This window comes from Poecilia reticulata, chromosome 10 (assembly GCF_904066995.2).
Source record: "Poecilia reticulata chromosome 10, P_reticulata-male-v2, whole genome shotgun sequence".
NCBI classification, from domain to species: domain Eukaryota; kingdom Metazoa; phylum Chordata; class Actinopteri; order Cyprinodontiformes; family Poeciliidae; genus Poecilia; species Poecilia reticulata.
This window is the reverse complement of record NC_088839.1, coordinates 18,744,084-18,763,955: the sequence shown is the minus strand read 5'-3', so window position 1 is coordinate 18,763,955 and position 19,872 is coordinate 18,744,084. Positions and strand designations below refer to the sequence as shown.

Sequence of the window (19,872 nt, the reverse complement as noted above, 5' to 3'; positions counted from 1 at the left end):
GAGGTTGCACTTCGTGGGGATACTGCTGCACCACTTTCGCTCATTCAGATCTAATCTTTTTTTTTTTTTTTTTTTTTTTTTTTGCAGAACACTTTTATCAAGCAAGGTGATGCATTAATAGACTCAACAAGTTTCATACTTTTGCATTAATCATTTATTGTAATGACGAAATGGATTTATGGCGCGCATGAACTGCTGACCTTTACGTGTGTCCTTGCTCAGCGGAAGTCATCAAAGGTTAATTGTGTAAAACTGCCATTAATTTGCTCTCAAAGACGTGGGAAGGATGTTGGCTCATAACTAGTCAGAATAAAGAGGTCAAGATGAAGCCTCTCCATATGGGAAAATATCACTAATTACAGCTGAACAAGAACACTCTTTAATTTTCTGCCCTTCCTTTTTTCTCTTCCCTTTCCCCTTTCTTGTGTGTCTTCAGAAAGAGTCGCAGCTGTAGAAGTGAAGCTCACACCTAATTTCGAGCATGAACTTGGCAAGTCAGGTGCATGTTCTGGTGGCCTTGCTCACCTGTTTGGTCTTATTATGCAAGGCCCAGGAGAGGGACTACATCGTGAAGGAGGAGCAGCAGGAGAACGTTCGCATCGGGAATCTGCGCAAGGACCTCGACCTCAACCTGGACCCCAACATCAGGCTGTCCTCTCCGCTGCAGTTCAAGCCTGTGTACAAGACGGGCGACGTGCCTTTGGTGAGGGTCGAGGCCAACACGGGGGAGATTTTCACCACCAATCACAGGATTGACCGGGAGAAGCTGTGCTCGGGGATCTTCACGGAGAAACGCTGCTACTATGAGATCGAGGTGGCGGTGCTGCCCGACGAGATCTTTCGATTGGTTAAGATCCGGTTCCTGATTGAGGATGTGAATGACAATGCACCCCTCTTCCAGTCCACCGTAATAAACATCTCCATCCCAGAAAACACAGCCATCAACACCCGATACCCAGTGCCATCAGCATTCGACCCTGATGTGGGGATTAATGGGATCCAACACTACGAGCTGGTCAAGGTGAGGATTTATTCTTATTTTAACTCATAAGTAGGATGTAAAATAAATAAAAAATTCCCCTAGTTTAAATTAGAACTAAGTAGAACCTTTTTTTTTTAGATGAAAGAAACTGAAATGTGGAAGCTGTAATTAGGGAAGTATAATTAGAGGTGTGTAAAAACTGAATATAAACATGTTTCTGGAGGTCAAAATATTATTATTTATGATGGTTAGCTGTGCTGTTATTAATTGCAAGCATTGGTCAGTCAAGACTTTTTCACTATGTCTCATCATCTGCCCGTTTAGTTCAAACTCAAACTAAATACAGTCACCAAAATCCATCACACGCACCTTCTTGAGGGAATTTTTTTGCAATTTGTGAAGAACAGCTTGATCTCTGCTCACTTCACGTTCCTGCACAACAAAGAAATATTCCTAAATTTAAATCACTCATTTCAGTCATTCATTTGTCCTTTCAAACATTCTGTGTAGTCACCTAATCCTGTTTAGGGTCGCAGTGGGTTCTGGAGTATATCCCAGCGAACAACATGCTGCAGGCAGCGTACAGCTTGGCCAGATCTCTAGTTCGTCACAGGGCCAAAACAGAGACACCGAACCACGGATTCAGTCGGTCACAGCTAAAGGCAATTTATAGTCACCGTTTAACCCAACACGTATGTTTTTGGATTGTGAGAGAAAACTGAAAAACCACCTGGAGAAAACAGGGAAAACATGCAAAGTGCACACAAAATAGTCCAAGCCAAGATTTAAACCAATGGCCTTCTAGCTGTCAGGCAAAAAAACGCAAATACATTGATCACCTTGAAGTCCATTGTGTATTGTAAATCATTATTGCAGTATTATTAATACAATTACTTATTACTTAGCTTTTTCCCTCTTGGGTATATAAGATAAATGTAAATTTTATTTTGCCAGTATTAACTGTTCTTATTCCAATACAAACAAACCAAAATTACCATAAAGACAGTGTTTCACAGATTACAGAGCTTCTTTAGCTAAACTAGCAGTGCACTACAAATTCAAAAGTGTAAGTGAAAAAAAAAGTATTTTATTTAAAAAATCCATCGAAAGACTGTCATTAGTAATTGAAAAATGTTTAATGCACATGATATTGATTAGTCATAGACTGCTTACAGAATTCCACATGGCTGGCTAATTGATCGTTTTTATTAGATGGACGCTTGTATTGTTTTACCTTTTAGATGATTTCACTTGATATGAATCAGGTTCTGGATTAACTGACTCTACAGTCTTGCTGCCGTGCTTTGGTTGTGCACCATTGTTCTCTTTGAGAAAAAGAAAGAAAAAAATGCTATTAATTTACACCCTGCGTTGAAAATGTGACCTACTTTTTCATAAAGAGAAATGTGTTGCGAAACCTAAAATATTTAACACTAGCCATAAAACTTCCTATGTGCTTTATATCATTTTGGCAGGAGGCTGTAAAAAACGGGCCACTTTTCTCTATGTGCAGATATATCTGAGAATATGCATTGAAGAGTGCAGACGCAGCACATAGAGTCCCGCATGTCCGATTTCCAGCCACAAGTTACATGTTACACAAGTTACAGTCTGTCTTAAATCTCTGCAATTTAAAGCATGCAGCATCGCATGGTGATTTAATTTGCATTCTTTTTTTCCCCTAAAAGGTGTTGGATGTAATTTCAGATTTAAGGACAATATTCTAAAATCTTCAGCTACATTTAATTTATAGCTATACATTTCACATTTCGCAAATAATGAATTAGTACAATGGAGGACAAACTCTTGCATTCGAAATGAGTGAGATGAGTGAGAGTATAGAGGGGCGTAGATTTAACATTTCCCTCAACGCTGTGATAGAATGAACAGAACATTTGCCGTCTGTATCTGTCTCGCTTACCAATAGGCATTTTGAAAGCGTCTCCTCTCTGCCAGGGCCTCTTCGATGCAGTGCCCCGAATTGTTCATGTCTGGAAAATCACCAACCAAATGTTCAGCTCATTACAGTGATCATCTGCAATCATTTTCTTTGCCCTTTTCACAATATATAGCGCCATAAACCCCTGCATGTAGTCATACATTTCAGAGCATCTGTGGCTTTTGGTCCCTGATTCAATTCTTCTCATTATATTCTCATTGGACCTGAGATTAATTTCCTCGTGCCCCAGGTTCTATATGAGTTAAAGCATTAAAGAAGCCTGAGACATTTTCATGCCTTTGGTGTCGTTCTTTTCAGAAGTGCAGTAGAAAGCTGGAGGTTTAGTGGGGAAGGACTGTGCAAGCATTTCCTAGAATAGCTTTTGGCTGCTAAGCCACCCGTGGTCTATCTCTGTTTGGTCCTGGGAGATTTGTCTCAGAAGCTCCCTAAGAGTGATAGTTTGTCCAGTTTTCTCGTGTTGTTCAGGGCACATTTCTAAAATTGCTACCATCATATGGCAGAGTCAGCCATGCTCAGTCTTTTGTCACTCCCAGGTTTTCGACATACAGAACAAATAGAAGAAACCGGGCAGCCTCTTTGTACACCTTTCCTTTTTGCTAAAATTTAAGAAGTAAAAGAAGAAGTTTTATTTATATAGCACTTTTTCCTCAACGAGGCAGTTCAAAGTGCTTTAAGGAATTATTTAATTTTGTAATATATATTGTACCACCCTGAAGTTTTTACTAGCCGGGTCTGGCCACTGCTGTGTATTTTTTTTCTGGGGGTACCAATGAGCCCCGTGGGAAATTATTGCAGTTTATGCTTGCAGACAAATTATCCCAAGTGTGAAGAATTTTTTAATGTCATAAATCGCAGAAAATTAACCCATAATAATTGTTCAAGACAAAGACAGCAAACACATGTGGAGTTACAGAGGGATTTCCTATAACAGGACAAGATATTCCGCCTAGAGACGCACTCCTCAGAGATTCTGCAAAGCTATACATATCAATAGAAGAAGATAAGGGCACACTGTATGTGTATGCATGTAAAAGAGACAGGAGTTGTTAACAATGTAATTAAATAATGACAGCAGTTAATTGTCTCCGTCAGTAAATTATAAACTAACTGCAATTAACCACATTTTTTGGACAGCTGAGTTCAGTTAAACAAGCCACACTCAGGCCTGGTTCCGGTAGAATCAAGACATCGTCGGCTGAAAGATCTCAAGAAGCAGAAGAGAATTCAAGTTACTAATTGTCACTGTAAAAAAGTTTTTTTTTCTATTTTAAAACAAAGACAGTCATTATGGAATTGGTATTTTCAAATTTGTTTATGATCTTATATTAGCATGATAAGCACAGCTGGAATATTGAACTCATTTTGTATATTCAATTGAATACATATCCATTAAACACTAACTAACAGAGTCTGGTACTATTTTCTAAATGCAGGATGCTCCATGAGATAAAGAAGTTGAACATTTAAAATAATAATACTGAGTAATTTAGCTGCAATCATTTCAGTTTTCAGGTTATTTGCTTTAAATTTTATTCTCCGTTTTTTTTCCCTTCTATTTTGGAGTTGATATAAAATGATAAATATTTTGGGCTATTATTGTCTTATTTATAGACATGTCTGTGAAGGAAAAATAGATGGGGATCAGGCATGGGGAGAGTAGGAGAATGGGCTAACATTGTAAATAAGAGGTTGTGCACAATGTGTTGCCTGCTGAAAGGTTTAACAAATTAACTAATGCAAAGAGAAACATTGTGATAAAACCTCTAAATTATTTGTTCACCACTCAGCATCACATCAAGTGACATATTCAAAGTTTAATCTGAGTTTTATTTCAAAAATGGAGTGAAAGATGAAATCAGTGATAATCTGAGGCACCTTTTGTGAAAATTCTGTTCACAGTCATCGTTTACATCATCAACCAGCTCATCTTCTGTCAGTGTCACTCAATCACTGTCATAAAAATGAGCCTGTTCTCATTTGCATTTGCCCTGTGTCAGCCCCCAAATTCAGCTTTCACACAAACCTTTGGACCTGTAATATAAAACTACAATCATCAAGCAAGTTCAGAAAGGCATGCACACTTTGCCGTTTAGAGAGCCTTGTCCTCTTGCTCAGCCTTAAGGTTTCCTGCAAGTGATTCATGCTAGTATTTGGCCTTTTCTTAGCCTGCCCCAGATCTTATCGCAATCCACCAGACTAATTCTGCATTCAGAAGAATGCACAGTCTCAGGGAAAGCTCTCCTCAACTTATTGAAATGCAGTGAGGGCTGTCTTGTCAGTTTTAAAATTGTTTGAAACCAAGACAAAAGCACAGTGGAACTGCGAGCTCATAAATCACTGTGCAACATTCCCTTTGACACATGCTAACTCAACATCCTACTATTATCAGGCTTTTCCAAATATCACTGCGCAGATACTGAGCGACTGTGCAGAATCAATGAGCTAGTCAAACAACTGAGGATTGAAGAGCTCTGTATGGATGGAGAGGATGATAACTTTACAGCTCCCAGAATGTTTCCTCGCCCCTATAGGTTACCTGAGAAATCATTTTTCAGCATGTATAAAGATTCTGTAGAGTTTAGCCGTGTGGCAGTTTCTCCATGTTTCACGTTCCATGCCCACTTATTTTTATAAGATTTTGCCCAGAAGGATCCCTAAGTAAGGCCCAGAAGATCAGTGCTGCTGCATTGGCTTTTTTAAGTAGTTCTGTCAATCACTAATGTGTTGACAACATTTCCTCTGCATGCAATTTCTCAGAGTACACAATAATTTACATGCTGCAGCTGCACGTTCTTGTGTCGGCTACAACGCTGTGTTGGCAGAAGGACAGCTCCACATTTTGAAATATACTGCACACTCTTGTGCTTGCAATTTGGTTAAAATGGTCCCCCCTTGAATAACGAGAATGTACATATCTTAATCTCATTTGATAGCTATGCCTAGACAGAGTAATCTCTTCCAACATTATGTGCAGCATGAAGCTTATCTCTTTAAAGAGGATGCTTTTTCTTGTTTTACCATGAAACTGCTTCTGACTGAGAGAGCTTCAAAGGGCTTCTTTGTTTCATAATGTGCATGCAGCTCATTCATAGGCTTGATCTTCTTATTTCCTCCCCCTGCTCTCCTTTTCTCCTCTTTTTGTATCCCTTCTTTCTGTCTTTTACCTGCTTTATTCCTTTCCACTTGCCTCTGATTTATGGGTCTATACCGTACACATTTTACGTTAAACATTAGGAAGGCGTTTACTCTTAACAACTACTGCCAGTTCATCTGGTTTCGCATGTGGATTACTCATGCATTTCTTTTCATTTTCTTCCAGCTGTACCTTTGCGTAGATTTAGCTCCTCTTGAGCAAAAAGCCTCTCTAATATGTAGGATTTTTCCATTCTGCTCCTTTTAATTTAAGGTGATCCCATCTTGCATTGTACCCAAATATAAGTTTATTGGCGTGTCTCTGTTCCCTCAATCTTTTCCCCTCTGATTATGAAGCTGAAAATGGTGCAAGCCTGCCTCCTCTATTCTAATATGACACATGATAGGAGGATAAAGTGAAATCTCATTTTGGGGAAGGCAAAAAAATGAGAAGGCTAAAGAAGTAAATGGATCCATTCGAGCTGTAGTTATATGGAGAGGATGAACATACTTGATTCATTTGAAAGATTGGTCACATTTCAAGCAGATTAATTGGCTTCGTTTTGATCTTTCACAAGCAATAAATCACAATGTGGAGTCAGTTTTTGAGCACTATTCTATCATATTGATATGGATTCTACTTAACCAGGCACAGTGGAGAAATGAATTTTAAGGAATTATTTCTATATCACTAGAAATTGAATTATTAACAGAGAGAAAATATGCTTTTCTTACATTTTGATAGACATTTAAGTCCAAAACCACCCATGCCTCTGCTAGATCTACTTTTAAAGCAATCCTTTAATATTACCAACATGTTTCTTCATTCAACAGCCTGAATGTAATACTAGCATTTGGAGTGGTCTAACCATAGTCCCAACTTGAATGTGTTAGAGAATTTGTGGAGGGAGGAGAAGATCAGAGGGATGGCAAGGAGAACGTCCATCCTCAAAGATGCATCACCAAACATGCATCATTAAAAATCCAGTAGTTAGAGCTTATGAACAATTGAAAGAAGGGTTTGATTGCTTTGATTCCAGTAGAGAATATTTTATTAATTATTGAAAAGTATCAGGAACCAAGCAGAAAGGCACAAGGAAAAAATATTGTTTAATCTTTTGCAAAAAAAAAAAAAAAAAACAGTCGTCACAAATCCACCAAAGAAAATATCTCAAAAATCCAACAACAGGCCCAAAAGAAAATGTCAACTACATCAAACCTCGCTGAAGATAACAAACAAAACTGACTTCACACAGAGAAATCTATACACACAGGCTAGCCTGCAAGAAACATAGAGGGGAGAGGGGAAAGACACTAAGTCAATGAATAAACATAAGAACTAATTCAAAGCAACAAGTTGCTTAACCCAAATGTTAAATCTAAGACCCCCCAATATACAGATGATTCCAACCTTTAGAATTAGAGACTTTTTCTCCACAGTCAAGTGCTCTGCTCTCAGCAGCAGCCAGATGGATTCATCCATCTTCTGATGTTGCATCATAAAAAGGTTCCCTCCTCCAGCCAGTTCTTTAAGTCTCGACAAAAATAAATAATGTCATGTAATGATCTAAACAAACCCAAGAGCCGTTTACCAAATGCGTGCACATATTAGTAAACAGTATTTTTTATTAAACCAAAAATAATAATCATTGCCAGGCATTAAGGATTCTTCTCATGATAACAACTTCCACGATTGATTAGTGTTTTTGTTTGTGTGACCTGTTAGCATCTGCATTTTACTTTCTCATTTAATTGGAAAGACTGTATTTCTGAGTTTTTGACCTGATGGTCAAGCTAAAAATTGCCTTATTCTGGTTACCAGCCAATTATTCTAGAGTAGAGTTTTGAATTTGTTCCCTTAAAGAATATATTCACATTGTAGCATCAGTATTAACCACAGCTGTTTTCTCTTTTCAGAGTGTCAATGAGTTTGGCTTAGACATCATTGAGACCCCGGAAGGTGACAAGTGGCCACAACTCATTGTTCAGCAGAATCTTGATCGGGAGCAAAAGGACACCTTTGTGATGAAGATCAAGGTAGAAGATGGTGGCAACCCCCCCAAATCTAGCACTGCCATTCTCCAGGTTACCATTTCCGATGTCAACGACAATCGTCCTATCTTCAGGGACAGTGAGTTGGAAGTCTCTGTTCCAGAAAATGCTCCGATGGGGACGTCTGTGGCTCAGCTTCACGCCACAGATGCAGACCTGGGTTCAAATGCACAGGTCCATTTTTCATTCAGCAACCAGATCTCCTCCTCAACCAAGCGTCATTTTGCCATCAACAGCTCTACTGGACTGATTACTGTAAAGCAACCTCTAGACCGGGAGGTGACTCCTGTTCATAAACTCATTGTTCTCGCAAGTGATGGCAGCTCAACCCCATCAAGAGCCACAGTGATTGTCAATGTCACAGATGTTAATGACAATGTTCCTTCCATAGACACTCGCTACATTATCAACCTGGTAAATGGGACTGTTCTACTGTCTGAGAATGCTCCTCTCAACACCAAAATAGCCCTTATTACTGTTACTGACAAGGATGCCGATCTGTATGGCAAAGTGGCTTGCTACACTGACCATGATGTTCCTTTCCGGCTTAAGCCTGTCTTTAATGATCAGTTCTTACTGGAGACAGCTGCCCCTCTAGATTATGAGACCACTCGTGAATATGCTATTAAGATAGTGGCCTCGGACAGAGGAACGCCTCCTTTGAACACTTCCGCTATGGTCTTAATTAAAATCAAGGATGAGAATGACAATGCACCCATTTTCCCTCAACCTGAATTTCAACTGTCAATACCAGAGAACAATGATCCCTTAATGCAGTTAATAAAAATCAGTGCCACTGATGCAGATAGCGGACACAATGCTGAGATTATTTATACTCTTGGCCCAGATGCACCGGACGGGTTTAACATAGACAGACGATCTGGAATCCTCTCTGTTGGGAAACGACTGGACAGAGAGAAGCAAGAGAGGTACTCATTCACTGTCATAGCAAGAGACAATGGCTCAGCACCCCTACAGAGTAATGTCACCGTTAGGCTAATTGTTCAGGACCTCAATGACAACAGCCCAGCTTTCACTCACCCTGAGTACAACTTCTATGTGCCTGAGAACCTGCCGCTTTATGGGACAGTGGGCTTGATCACAGTGACAGATACAGATGCTGGAGATAATGCTGTTATCACCTTGTCTATTTTGAATGGCAAAGACAATTTCATCATTGACCCTCAAACCGGTGTGATCAAACCAAATATCACCTTTGACAGGGAGCAGCAAAGCTCATATACCTTCATGGTCAAAGCAGTTGATGGAGGACAGCCTCCAAGTTCCTCCTACGCCAAGGTCACGATTAATGTTGTCGATGTGAATGACAATCGCCCTGTGTTTGTTATCCCTTCCTCCAACTATTCATATGACCTGGTGCGAACCACCACCTCCCCAGGTTCTGTGGTGACCAGAGTGTTTGCCATTGACAATGACACAGGTATGAACGCTGAGTTGCAGTACAGTATCATCAGCAACATCATCATCACATCTAGGGTCTCCCCTCGAGGTCTCTTTTCCATCGACAAAACGACGGGTAACATAACACTGCAGGAGAAAATTGTACTAGCTGATCAGGGACTGCATAGACTGGTGGTCAAGGTCAAAGATTTAGGACAACCTGAGTCATTACATGCTATTGCACTTGTACACTTGTTTGTCAATGACACTGTGTCGAATTCTACCTTTATCCAAGAGCAGCTGCGAAAAAGTATGGAAACACCATTGGATCGTAATATAGGGGACAATGAGATAACGCCTCAAGCCAATGGATATGTAATTGTTGTTATAGCGATCATAGCAGGAACTATGACTGTTATTTTGGTGATATTTGTCACTGCCTTGGTGCGCTGCCGGCAGACACCTAGACATAAAGTAGTACAGAAAGGCAAGCAGAGTGGGGAGTGGGTGTCACCCAACCAAGAGAACCGTCAAATCAAGAAGAAGAAGAAGAGAAAGAAGCGATCTCCTAAGAGCCTTCTCCTAAACTTTGTGACCATAGATGAATCCAAGCCTGAAGACCCCACACACGAGCATGTTAATGGCACCCTGGATCTTCCTGTAGAGCTTGAGGAGCAGACCATGGGAAAGTACAATTGGGCGACCACGCCTACAACCTTCAAACCTGACAGCCCAGACTTAGCCAAGCATTATAAATCTGCATCCCCTCAGCCCACATTTCAGATCAAACCAGAAACTCCTGTGGCCCCTAAGAAACATCACGTGATCCAGGAGCTCCCCTTGGACAATACGTTTGTGGTGGGCTGCGACTCACTCTCCAAGTGTTCATCGACTAGCTCCGACCCATACAGTGTCTCAGAGTGCGGCTGTCAGGGGGGATTCAAGGCTGCAGGGCAAATCGCCACCCGGCAGGTAATTCATGAATTCTTTTTTAAACCCACCCACACTAGTCTCCACTCACACTCCCCATGCTTTTCCTTGGTAGCTGATGTAAAAGGGGGAGGGAGGGAGCATGAAGCCAAGGGGTTTTCTCACACAAACCATGACCATGTCTACATAAACGCCATTTGCACCTAAAAATGAGGTCACAAAATGGAAATAAGATATAATTTGTCAAACCAATAGCCCAAACTTTGTTTTATACTGTTTTTGCATCCTAAAACAATGCAGGTTAAATCAATTGTCAAAGACTTTGGCAATAACAGTTTTTTTTTCTACCTTGACTGTGCGTAGTTAGTGGCATAAAGCGTGATTTAGAGGCCTGGGGGATAGGAAACAGTGATTGAACTCTCTGATGCATTTGAGGTCAAGGGCAAATTAAGCTGTGTTTATCTGGCTGATATGTTTAACAATGCATGTAAAATGTGTCAAAGGGTCCTCATTTTATCAGGTATTCATTCAGCCATAAAGTGTGAAAGTAATAGCTCAGAACAAAAAAAAAAAAAGAACTTGTGTGTTTGCGCATGCGTGCGTATGCGTGTGTGTGCGTGTGTGCGTGAGGTTTGATAAATGACCTCACTGTTTTGTCGTGTCTGTCCTTAAAATAGTATGTGTCTTAAATGCGCCAGTGAGGATTTGTACAAGTGAGGCTCATTTGAATACCAGGGTACAGAAAAGGGCTTATGATTCCCTAAAAGATATGTGCCAAATGCGAAGTGCCCCAATAAATAACAACTGGCAGGGGAAATAAATGTAAATCAGACATGAGGAGAGGTGGCCTTACTCAGCCCTGACAGCACAAGCCCAGTGCTGTTTGGAAGACTGAGTACTGCTCGGGACAGGGGAGGGGGTCATGGAGATCAAGGTGATGCAGAGCCTGGGGACCAATATACTTAAACACCCAGGGTGCAATAGTCCATAAAATGCCTGCCTGGACAACTCTGCATTAAGCCCATAAATGTTCCACTTTAATGACCCCAATTATTGTTATAAATGGCATATGCAGATACACATTCTTTGCATTCTTTAAATTGTCCGATTTGGACGATGACTAATCTTGCCAAAGCTGTCTTCCCACTTTGATGTGTTTTAGTGTGCGTTTGACATGACATCGGAGAAAGCCATTGTTGTGTCTCTAATGACTAAGTATGTGACCTGGTATCAGCAGCGTATTTTAATTACACAGGGTTGACTAGCTTGAGCACAGAGAAGTAATTTATTCCCACTGGCATGACGCTTGATTTAGTTTTACTTCAGTCTAAAATATTCAATCAGCTTAGTCATTTTTTTGTTGTTTTTTTCCCCAACTCTTTTCTTGTGTTTTGCCTTTTACCAATTTGATCGTGACTTGGTTTCAGTGGCTTTTGTTTCTGTTGCAGTTTTGATCATAGTAATCATAGCTGCCAATTCATATATTTCTGGGTCAATTTCATGATGTTGCATCAATATTGTTTGATGCTTGTTTTTTCATTAGGTGCTGTCTTTTGTCTGTGTCCACACCATCGTTTTCCTTATTGTTTTCTTCATTTCTGGTTGTGTTATGCCTCTTTCTTTTTTTTTTTTTTTTGCCTCGCAGCATATTATGTGTGACGAGTAGCGAGCTTTAAAATTCTTCATAGTGTCGTTGTAAATGACTGTTGATCCCGTAAAGTGTAGTGCTTAGGCTAATTTATGAAGACACCCACACAGAGCTGATAGTCTTTTCCCTTCATACACCTTTTATTTGAAACCCCAGTCAAAAGCTATGCCCTGCCACACCACATCATGCATAAGCCTACTACGTGCCCCTGGTGCCGAAGATTAAATCCATAATGTGTTTATATGACACACTGACAACTTGTCAGAATGATTTCCTTCTTACTTGTAACGACTGCCAGAGAATATGCAGAAATATTCAGTGTGTGTCTAACAATTCAAAATTATTATTATCCCTGATGTATTTTACTCATCACAGATTTAAATTGATTTTCACTTGTGTTGCTGATCAGAGTGGAGTATTTTTGAGCAGATAATTTAAAACCCATGAATATTTGATTAGTAAACATTCTTCCAAATCTTCAGGCTATGTTTATATCTCATTATTTCTAAGGTATTTATTTTCTCGACTTTCTGAAGATGGGGTTTCATGTTTACAATCTTTTCATATTTCGGTGTCACAGGGGTCCCAGGAATTGAATAACATATTAGAAAAAAAATAAAAGTGCTCTCAGGGGTTCTGCTTTCCAGCAGCCATCTCTAACGGGGTTGCAATGACAACACACAGTCTCTAATTTTTGTGTCCCCCTTAAGCAACTGCCACGCGGTTCCTCCCACTTTAGATGTTACATTTCCCACAAGTTTAAAGTGTGCTTATTTAAAGCCTGTGTCACAGACAAAAAATAGCATGGAGCTATGCCCAATGAGAATCAGTGGCTGCAAAGGTTAATTAAATGCACTAAAGGGTTAATCACTTGTAATACAGTATGATTAAAATCACCGTAATTGGTTTGCGAATAAGGCTGATAAGGATGAGGGGGAAAAAAAAAAAGAAAAGGCAGGCGTCCTTTAAGATTATCAGGGATGCCACAAACTATCCTTGGGCAATTTGTGCTCGAGAGATGCGAGGTAGATGACCAGCAGCCCTGGTTTGCTGGGGCCCAATTACATTTTCATCTCGCTTTGATTTAATCTCCATGCTTCTCCGAAGAAAACTCCATTTTTGCGAGACTAGAAACAAATACTTGAAACCAGGCCATGTCTTCAAAAGGTGTGGCTTTCTCCTTTTATCAGATGAAACAAAAAGAATAAGCGAGCACTCTGGTATTTGTCAAAATGATTTCAAGTGCAGTTCTTAAAACAAAAAGCGGCATTTGTTCTTTAAGTTCCGTCTCTCATCAGCGCGACGTCATGCCAGAGCTCCAAAGGCAGAGATCATAGGCAGGTTGTTAAGTTTCTTCCTTTTGCTTTATCAAAGTGACAGACAATGCTTTAGTGACTTCACACCGAAAAGCCAGAGAAAAAAATAATAATGCATTTACAAGAAAAAATAAAAAATAAAACCTCACCCATGGAATAACAATCAGGAGGGAACACAGGAGATAATTATGGTTGAAGGTCACTAAAATGTTTTCAGGGACTTACAGATGTAGCTGATAAGGAGGAAAGCTTGTAAAAATACTTCAGAGACTACAGATTTGTGCCACCATATGGCTTCATTATACAGCGAGAGCTGTATTTGCAAATGCCAGCCTCTGCCTTCCCTCCCTTCTTCTCACAGTCTCATCATTTTCTTTTAACCCTTACCCCCTTTGATATTGGAGGTCAATCTGCCTTCAGTGATGAGGAGCTCTTGTTAGAGCATGTGCTTTAGCGGGGGCAGATCAAATTACTTTCACCCTGTTTTAGTGGTTTCAAAAAAGCACATTTAAAATACGAAAGGAAAAAGGGTTAATGAATGCGTTTGTTGAAGGGTTGCTGTTTCTTAAATCTAACCTCTAGTGGCAAAAATCCAAAGAAGATTTTTGTTGTTGCGCAGTCCATATGCTCAAATTACTCTAATAAAATGTTTTTTTATAGCAATAGTCGTGTTGTTTTACCTGTCTTTCTCTGTTGCATTCATTGATTGTCTTTGGATAATACAATCGAAAGGCAATGGAGTAATGAATTTTATGTTGACATCCTAGAGAGCTACTATATGATTTGTTTGTGTCTTGTTATCTATTCATGGGTTGGGATCAGATTTTTACAGTATGATTGCCTTGAGGAAACAAAATAACTTTATTTGAAATTAAAAAAAAAGATCGCTGCTACTGATAAAATAATTAAATTAAAAACATATCAATGATTTAACGTATTGATTGATACAGTAATTAAAATATCTAAAGCAGACTAGTTTTGAAACAGTTGCCCTTTAAAGGATAGTGTGGAGTAGAAGTGATCTTCTGTGAAGATGCCATTTTTAGAAAAGTGAAACATTGTTCAGAGTTGGAAAGCTGACAGGCAAACCCTCAAGTCTAACTGGAAATGTTCAAATATGCAGGATTCAACACTGTATTAGAAGATATTAAACATCTACACTTTCACAAAATACAGCTGTTAGATTTTTCACCCCTTTTAAGCCATTCATGCTACTTAACTAAATTTATTTTGGTTGATGCTGCCAGCTGTATAAATCCTCCTGATCAGCTGATGGGGTATCGTTTGGGTTTTGCATTTGCATATCATTTGTGAATCAGTGTATGATTTCTTATTTCCATTTTCAATTGACAACCATAAATCCAGCCAACCTTTTCTTTTGTTTGTTTTTGAACTGGCTCATACTGACAATTTTAGTCTCTGCTCAAAAATATGAAATGGAAAAACCAGATTTGATTTTAATATTTCACTGCATGGGTTTACGTGACCTGGAAACGGTTCTGCATGCAAAAGTGCGGGTTATCTAGTGACACCACGTCGGTGCTGGGACCACACACTAGTCTGATTATGGACTTATTCAACACCGGTACGACATGCAGAAATGTTCTGCTTGCTGCAGCAGATGAATATTCTGCTATGCTTTGAAATGAGCATCTGAAGATTTAAAGAGAAAAAAGACATTGATTAGATGCAGGATGAGAGAGGGTTTTGGCAGGATCGATCAATATACAAACTAAATTCACATTCAGAATTTCACTGCAAACATTGCTTTTAAATGCGTAATGAGAAGGGACCATCGCAAGGCTAGAAGTTTTGACCGGGGTTGCATGCAGGAGAGGGTTGTGTTTAAACAATAACACTGGGAAACTTAGTTTGACAGACTGTAAGGGGAAAATAGCTTGACAGTTGTGCTTTAGAATAATTTCCGCTGCTCTTTATTATTTTGCCCCTACTGAATAATGTTTAAAGTTTTGCATTCAAAGTACTTTGACTTTTTAAAATATATTTTTTTAGAACACAGTAGGTTACCTTTCCTTATATTTCACTACTGTCAAGGATATACTACTTAATTTTTACACTATTTTATGTTATAATAACAATAATAAACTTTATTTAGCTAATTAACCTACATCCCGAAGACTTTCTGGATTCATGTAAACCAGAGGAGAAATATATTGAAATCAAATTCAACCCTACAGCCGTTTTTTTTTTCATTAAGAATTTTTGTTCCAAGACTAAAACTGAAAATATGAAAATAATAACTTTTTTGTTTTTTTTGTACTCAATGCTAAAATAAGTAACTGAAAAAAAACAATCACTTTTTCATGTTTTGATTTTTAGTTGTCAGTTAAAAATGAAAAGGACAAATGATACGCAGACTTTTGTGCAATGGCTTTGAAAGCACATTCCTGTGCTTCCCCAGGTCTGGTAGCTGTCTGGAAGTTTTCCTGTTGGAATGACAAAAGGCTGATTGGGTGGACTGACACAGACGGCACCGTCAAACATTCAATGCAGAGACTGTTCAAAGAAGAAAGCAAACTTAAATATCTCATATGAAAATGTAGGTGGTTTAATACTTTGCAGAATTGGATTTAGTGCAAAATTAATATCTTTAGTTTGAGTTTAGTTGCTAAATTCAGCCAAAGCAAGGTCTGTCTGAGTAGTTACTCACTTTTCACCACAATGAGTATTTCCTCATTTTCCAGTTAGTTGTTTTTCAAACCTTGACAATCCCTGGTTTCTGCAGCTGAAAATATTCCCAAGCAGTCAGAGTTTCCAGGTAAAGGGGTAGGAAACTTCTTTCATCCCGATGACCTGCAATATGTAGCAATCCAAGGGCAAAGGGCTCCATGCAAAATGATTAAACTCAGGTTATTCCATCACTATCTCTGGCATTGTAATAAAACATTTTATACTGTAGCAACACTGTGAAAATTATTTTGAAATATATGTCTTTTGCAGTTTTGAAACCAATAACACTTTTAAACAACTTGGTATATTTTGAAATTGAAAAATTGGCGTGGAGATGGGCTGCTTAATGGTAGAGTGTCCTTTTAATGACATCAGTCAATCAATTATTTGCATTGGATATTTCAGCAACATGGCAGTTCAAAGCACTTTACAATTGTGACTGTTGACTATACATGTACTATAGAAACTATATATGCATTATAGAAAGGTTGTGAATTATTCTGTATGTATAGTGATAACAGAGATGCCCTATCTTTTGCTGTGGACTGCATGGTGAAAGAAATCTTCCTCACTTCCCCATCTTTTCAAGAAAGACAAATTCTGCTGTTTGGAAATATTCACAGTCAGGAGAAACACAAACCGTAATGGCGTAGAGTCTAAAGGTGCACCACCCACCACCTAAATCATGTTTGAAGTTTTTGTGTGAACTCCATAAGACAATAGAACCGTGGCATTGTCAATCTTTCCATAATTATCGCCCATGTTTGTTGTCCTTAATATTTTTTTTTTTGGTTGCTCTTTTTTATTTATACCTTTCTCTTGAAATACTTCATCCATGATCACTATGTCTACCTAGTATAAACACTGTCAGGCTACACTGATTATCCCATCTTTAAACACTTGCAGATGTGATTGATGACGTTGTGAGTAACAGTGAAATGTCGTATTCTGTACATATCAGAGGACCCACTGGCAAGGGTCCGAGCGAAACAGTGGGCCTAAATTGAATCAAATGTTTGTTTTAGGGGAAATGGAGAGTGCTGCACTAGTGTGGTGGGAGACAAAAAAGACAAATTGGGAGTGACAATTGGATAAGATTGCATGCTCTGATAAGTACAGGAAAATACACAAACGTGTGACACCTGGGGCATTCTTCAAGGCAACCTGACATGATAATGAGTTGATTGCCAGCAGTGCCTTGAAGAACGCCTGTTTCCCTTTTTTTCTCCACTCTCTTTCCAGAGATGTTTTTCTTTTCCTTACTCGGTGTTCAATTTAGCCTTTCACCAATAAGGCTGCAGCTTAGGTTGCTCGGAGCTCATTGACATTGTAACTACAATCTCCCTATATCTGTCTGTCTCTCTATATTTCAGGAGATGGCACTGAAACCACCACACTATGGCACACTCTGTGGCACAGGTACAGCTCGCTCCCACAGGATTAAAATCAATCTCTAGCTCCCACTTCCTAAAGAGAGGGGGAAAGGGAGAAAAGAGGGAAAAGAGGGCAAAGAAGGAAGAACTGAAGAGGTGAAACAAGTACTTTACTGTCTCTACAGCCTCAAACTGCACCTCTTCATTCAATTCAGTTTCAAAGATGAATTTGGAAGTCGGGGAAGGGGGGAGGGTGGGCTGTCTTAGAAAAAAAAGGAGACATGCTTTTCTAATACTTGACAAAGCTCTTCTTTGTGAGTCTGTTGGAAAGCTACAATGCTTTATTGAGTTCTATGCTACATTTTCCCCACTTGAGTGAAGATGATTTGGCCTGAACTTCACCCTCCCCCCCTGAAAATGTTTCACTCACTCAGCCGATCTGTACAATAGCTGTTAAATACAGTCCGTATGTGTAAAGTATGTTGATATGTATGTATGTATATCTATCACAAAGTTGATGGTGTTTATATTTATCGACTGCATTTCTTTGCCTTGTTTTCGAAAACAGCCTAGTGGCTATTTTATTTTCTTACCTGCTATGTTTTTTAGTTGTTCTTTTTTTTATTATTATTATTAATTATGACTTAAAATGTATTTATGCTGCAAGGGCCTTCAACCTGCAGGCTTACGTTAGGATTGAGCCCACTGTTGTGTTATTTCACCCTTTTGCCTGTTTCTGTTCCACTTTTGATGCCACTGAGCGACAAGTGAGGCTGATGTAACAGAAGTACACTTGGCCCCACAATACAACTGCATTCCCTTTTTTGTTTTTAATACAACTGTGCTAAAGATCGCCAAGCTGTTATTACACTGTAAGAAATGGGTAGGACAAGTTTAATACTTTGAGCTAAGCCACAATCACAAGGGACTAACTGCTCGGGTCATAATCAAAAGCTGTTTATGTAGGGCAGATTTGAAGCGTGCTAAGCCTAACCTTTTGTGTGTTGCTTTCTACTCCTAAATCAGAAGTGATTTACCCACAAGATCCACATTTAAATGACTCCAGATGGTTTAAAAAAAAAAAAGAAAAAAAAAAGAGGAAGAAAAATAATAATCCTCGGGCAGTGGCTTTGTGTGAGCTGATGGTAATGTGAGTTTGTGCGCCTGATTATGGAAATGCAACCAAGACTTCTCTTTAAAAACAGCGATAAATTTAATTTCGATAAAACAAAAATCAACAGTGCTTATTGGCTTTTGTTCCAGCATCATTTTTATTTTCTTTTTCTTTATGTCTAAATCATCACAAAATGTTCTGAGTAGAAAACCCTCTACCGTAAACAAAGTGATTGATTAGCTGCATCGATGTTCAATATTCCTGTTAAATGAAAAGCTAAAGACTTATTTGTTAGGTAAGGCCGAGCAGGCGCCTTCAGTACATACATGCGACCATAGAATTAGAGTCATTAATATAGACATAGACTGTGTACTCGCTCAGAAATGTACAGAAAGGACAGGAGCAAAAGGCTGTTTCCCCCTGTGTGAGAGGCTGTAAATAGGTAAATCAAATTACTGCACGGACCAGAAGGCCATTTCTGATCTCGTCCCAGTCCTACTTTGTCATGGTTGTACAGACTATGCCTATTTTAAAGCTTTTCATTTTACGTGTGTTGCCTCTCTCTGTGAGGCAGGCTGTTATTATTTAAGGAAGACATGTTCTTGCAATTATGGTATCAAATGTATTCACCGCTGCGTAGGAGTCACAGTATAAACTACACACAGCTTTTTAGCACTGTGTAATAATTAGATTTACCTGATCATTGGGGAAATGAATATATATTTGGAGAAAGGAGACAGGAAACCTCACTTTTATTTAATGTGAAGTAAAATATGCACCTTAAATGATCTTTGTAATTGATTTTTATTTGCCTGTGTGGAGAAAAAATGTAAAATGTTTTGTTTATGTATGTGTGAGCTTCTGAAATTTATTAAAGTCTTTTGCATTGTATGGAATATATGGCGACTCTTCTTACTTACTGTTCTTGGCATTTAATGTAGATATGCTGCAATAACTCAGAATATCATCCTAATGTTAATCAAGTTCAGTAACTGAATTCAAAATGTGAAACTTGTATCTATGACATAGATGGATTGCGCATTGTTTGGTGGTTTCCTATTGATGGTTGAGGTTTAATGAAAAGCTCAAAGGTTCCTCAGAAAATTATAAAAGACCACTAAAAATAGATTTTTAATACCAAAATGTCACTTTAAGACCACTGACTTAACAGTTGTCACTAAGACCCTCCACAAGCAGGGCAAGCCTCTGGAGGTCAATACAAAAAGTGTTTGTTTTTCGTAGTGGGGTACATTGGAGCAGATTAATGAAAAGT

General features: G+C 38.9%; 1 protein-coding gene across 4 annotated transcripts in view; it reads left to right on the top strand.

The window, feature by feature from the left end:
- Positions 1-19,872, top strand: part of pcdh11 (protocadherin 11) — a 168,721-nt gene that overhangs the window by 8,077 nt on the left and 140,772 nt on the right. For all 4 annotated transcript variants that reach the window (XM_008420360.3, XM_008420359.3, XM_008420358.3 and 1 more), the window contains exons 2-3: positions 437-1,021; positions 7,992-10,499. In XM_008420360.3, coding sequence (XP_008418582.1) covers positions 482-1,021; positions 7,992-10,499 — 3,048 coding nt within the window. In that variant the 5' untranslated portion in view covers positions 437-481. The remainder of the gene's footprint in view (positions 1-436; positions 1,022-7,991; positions 10,500-19,872) is intronic.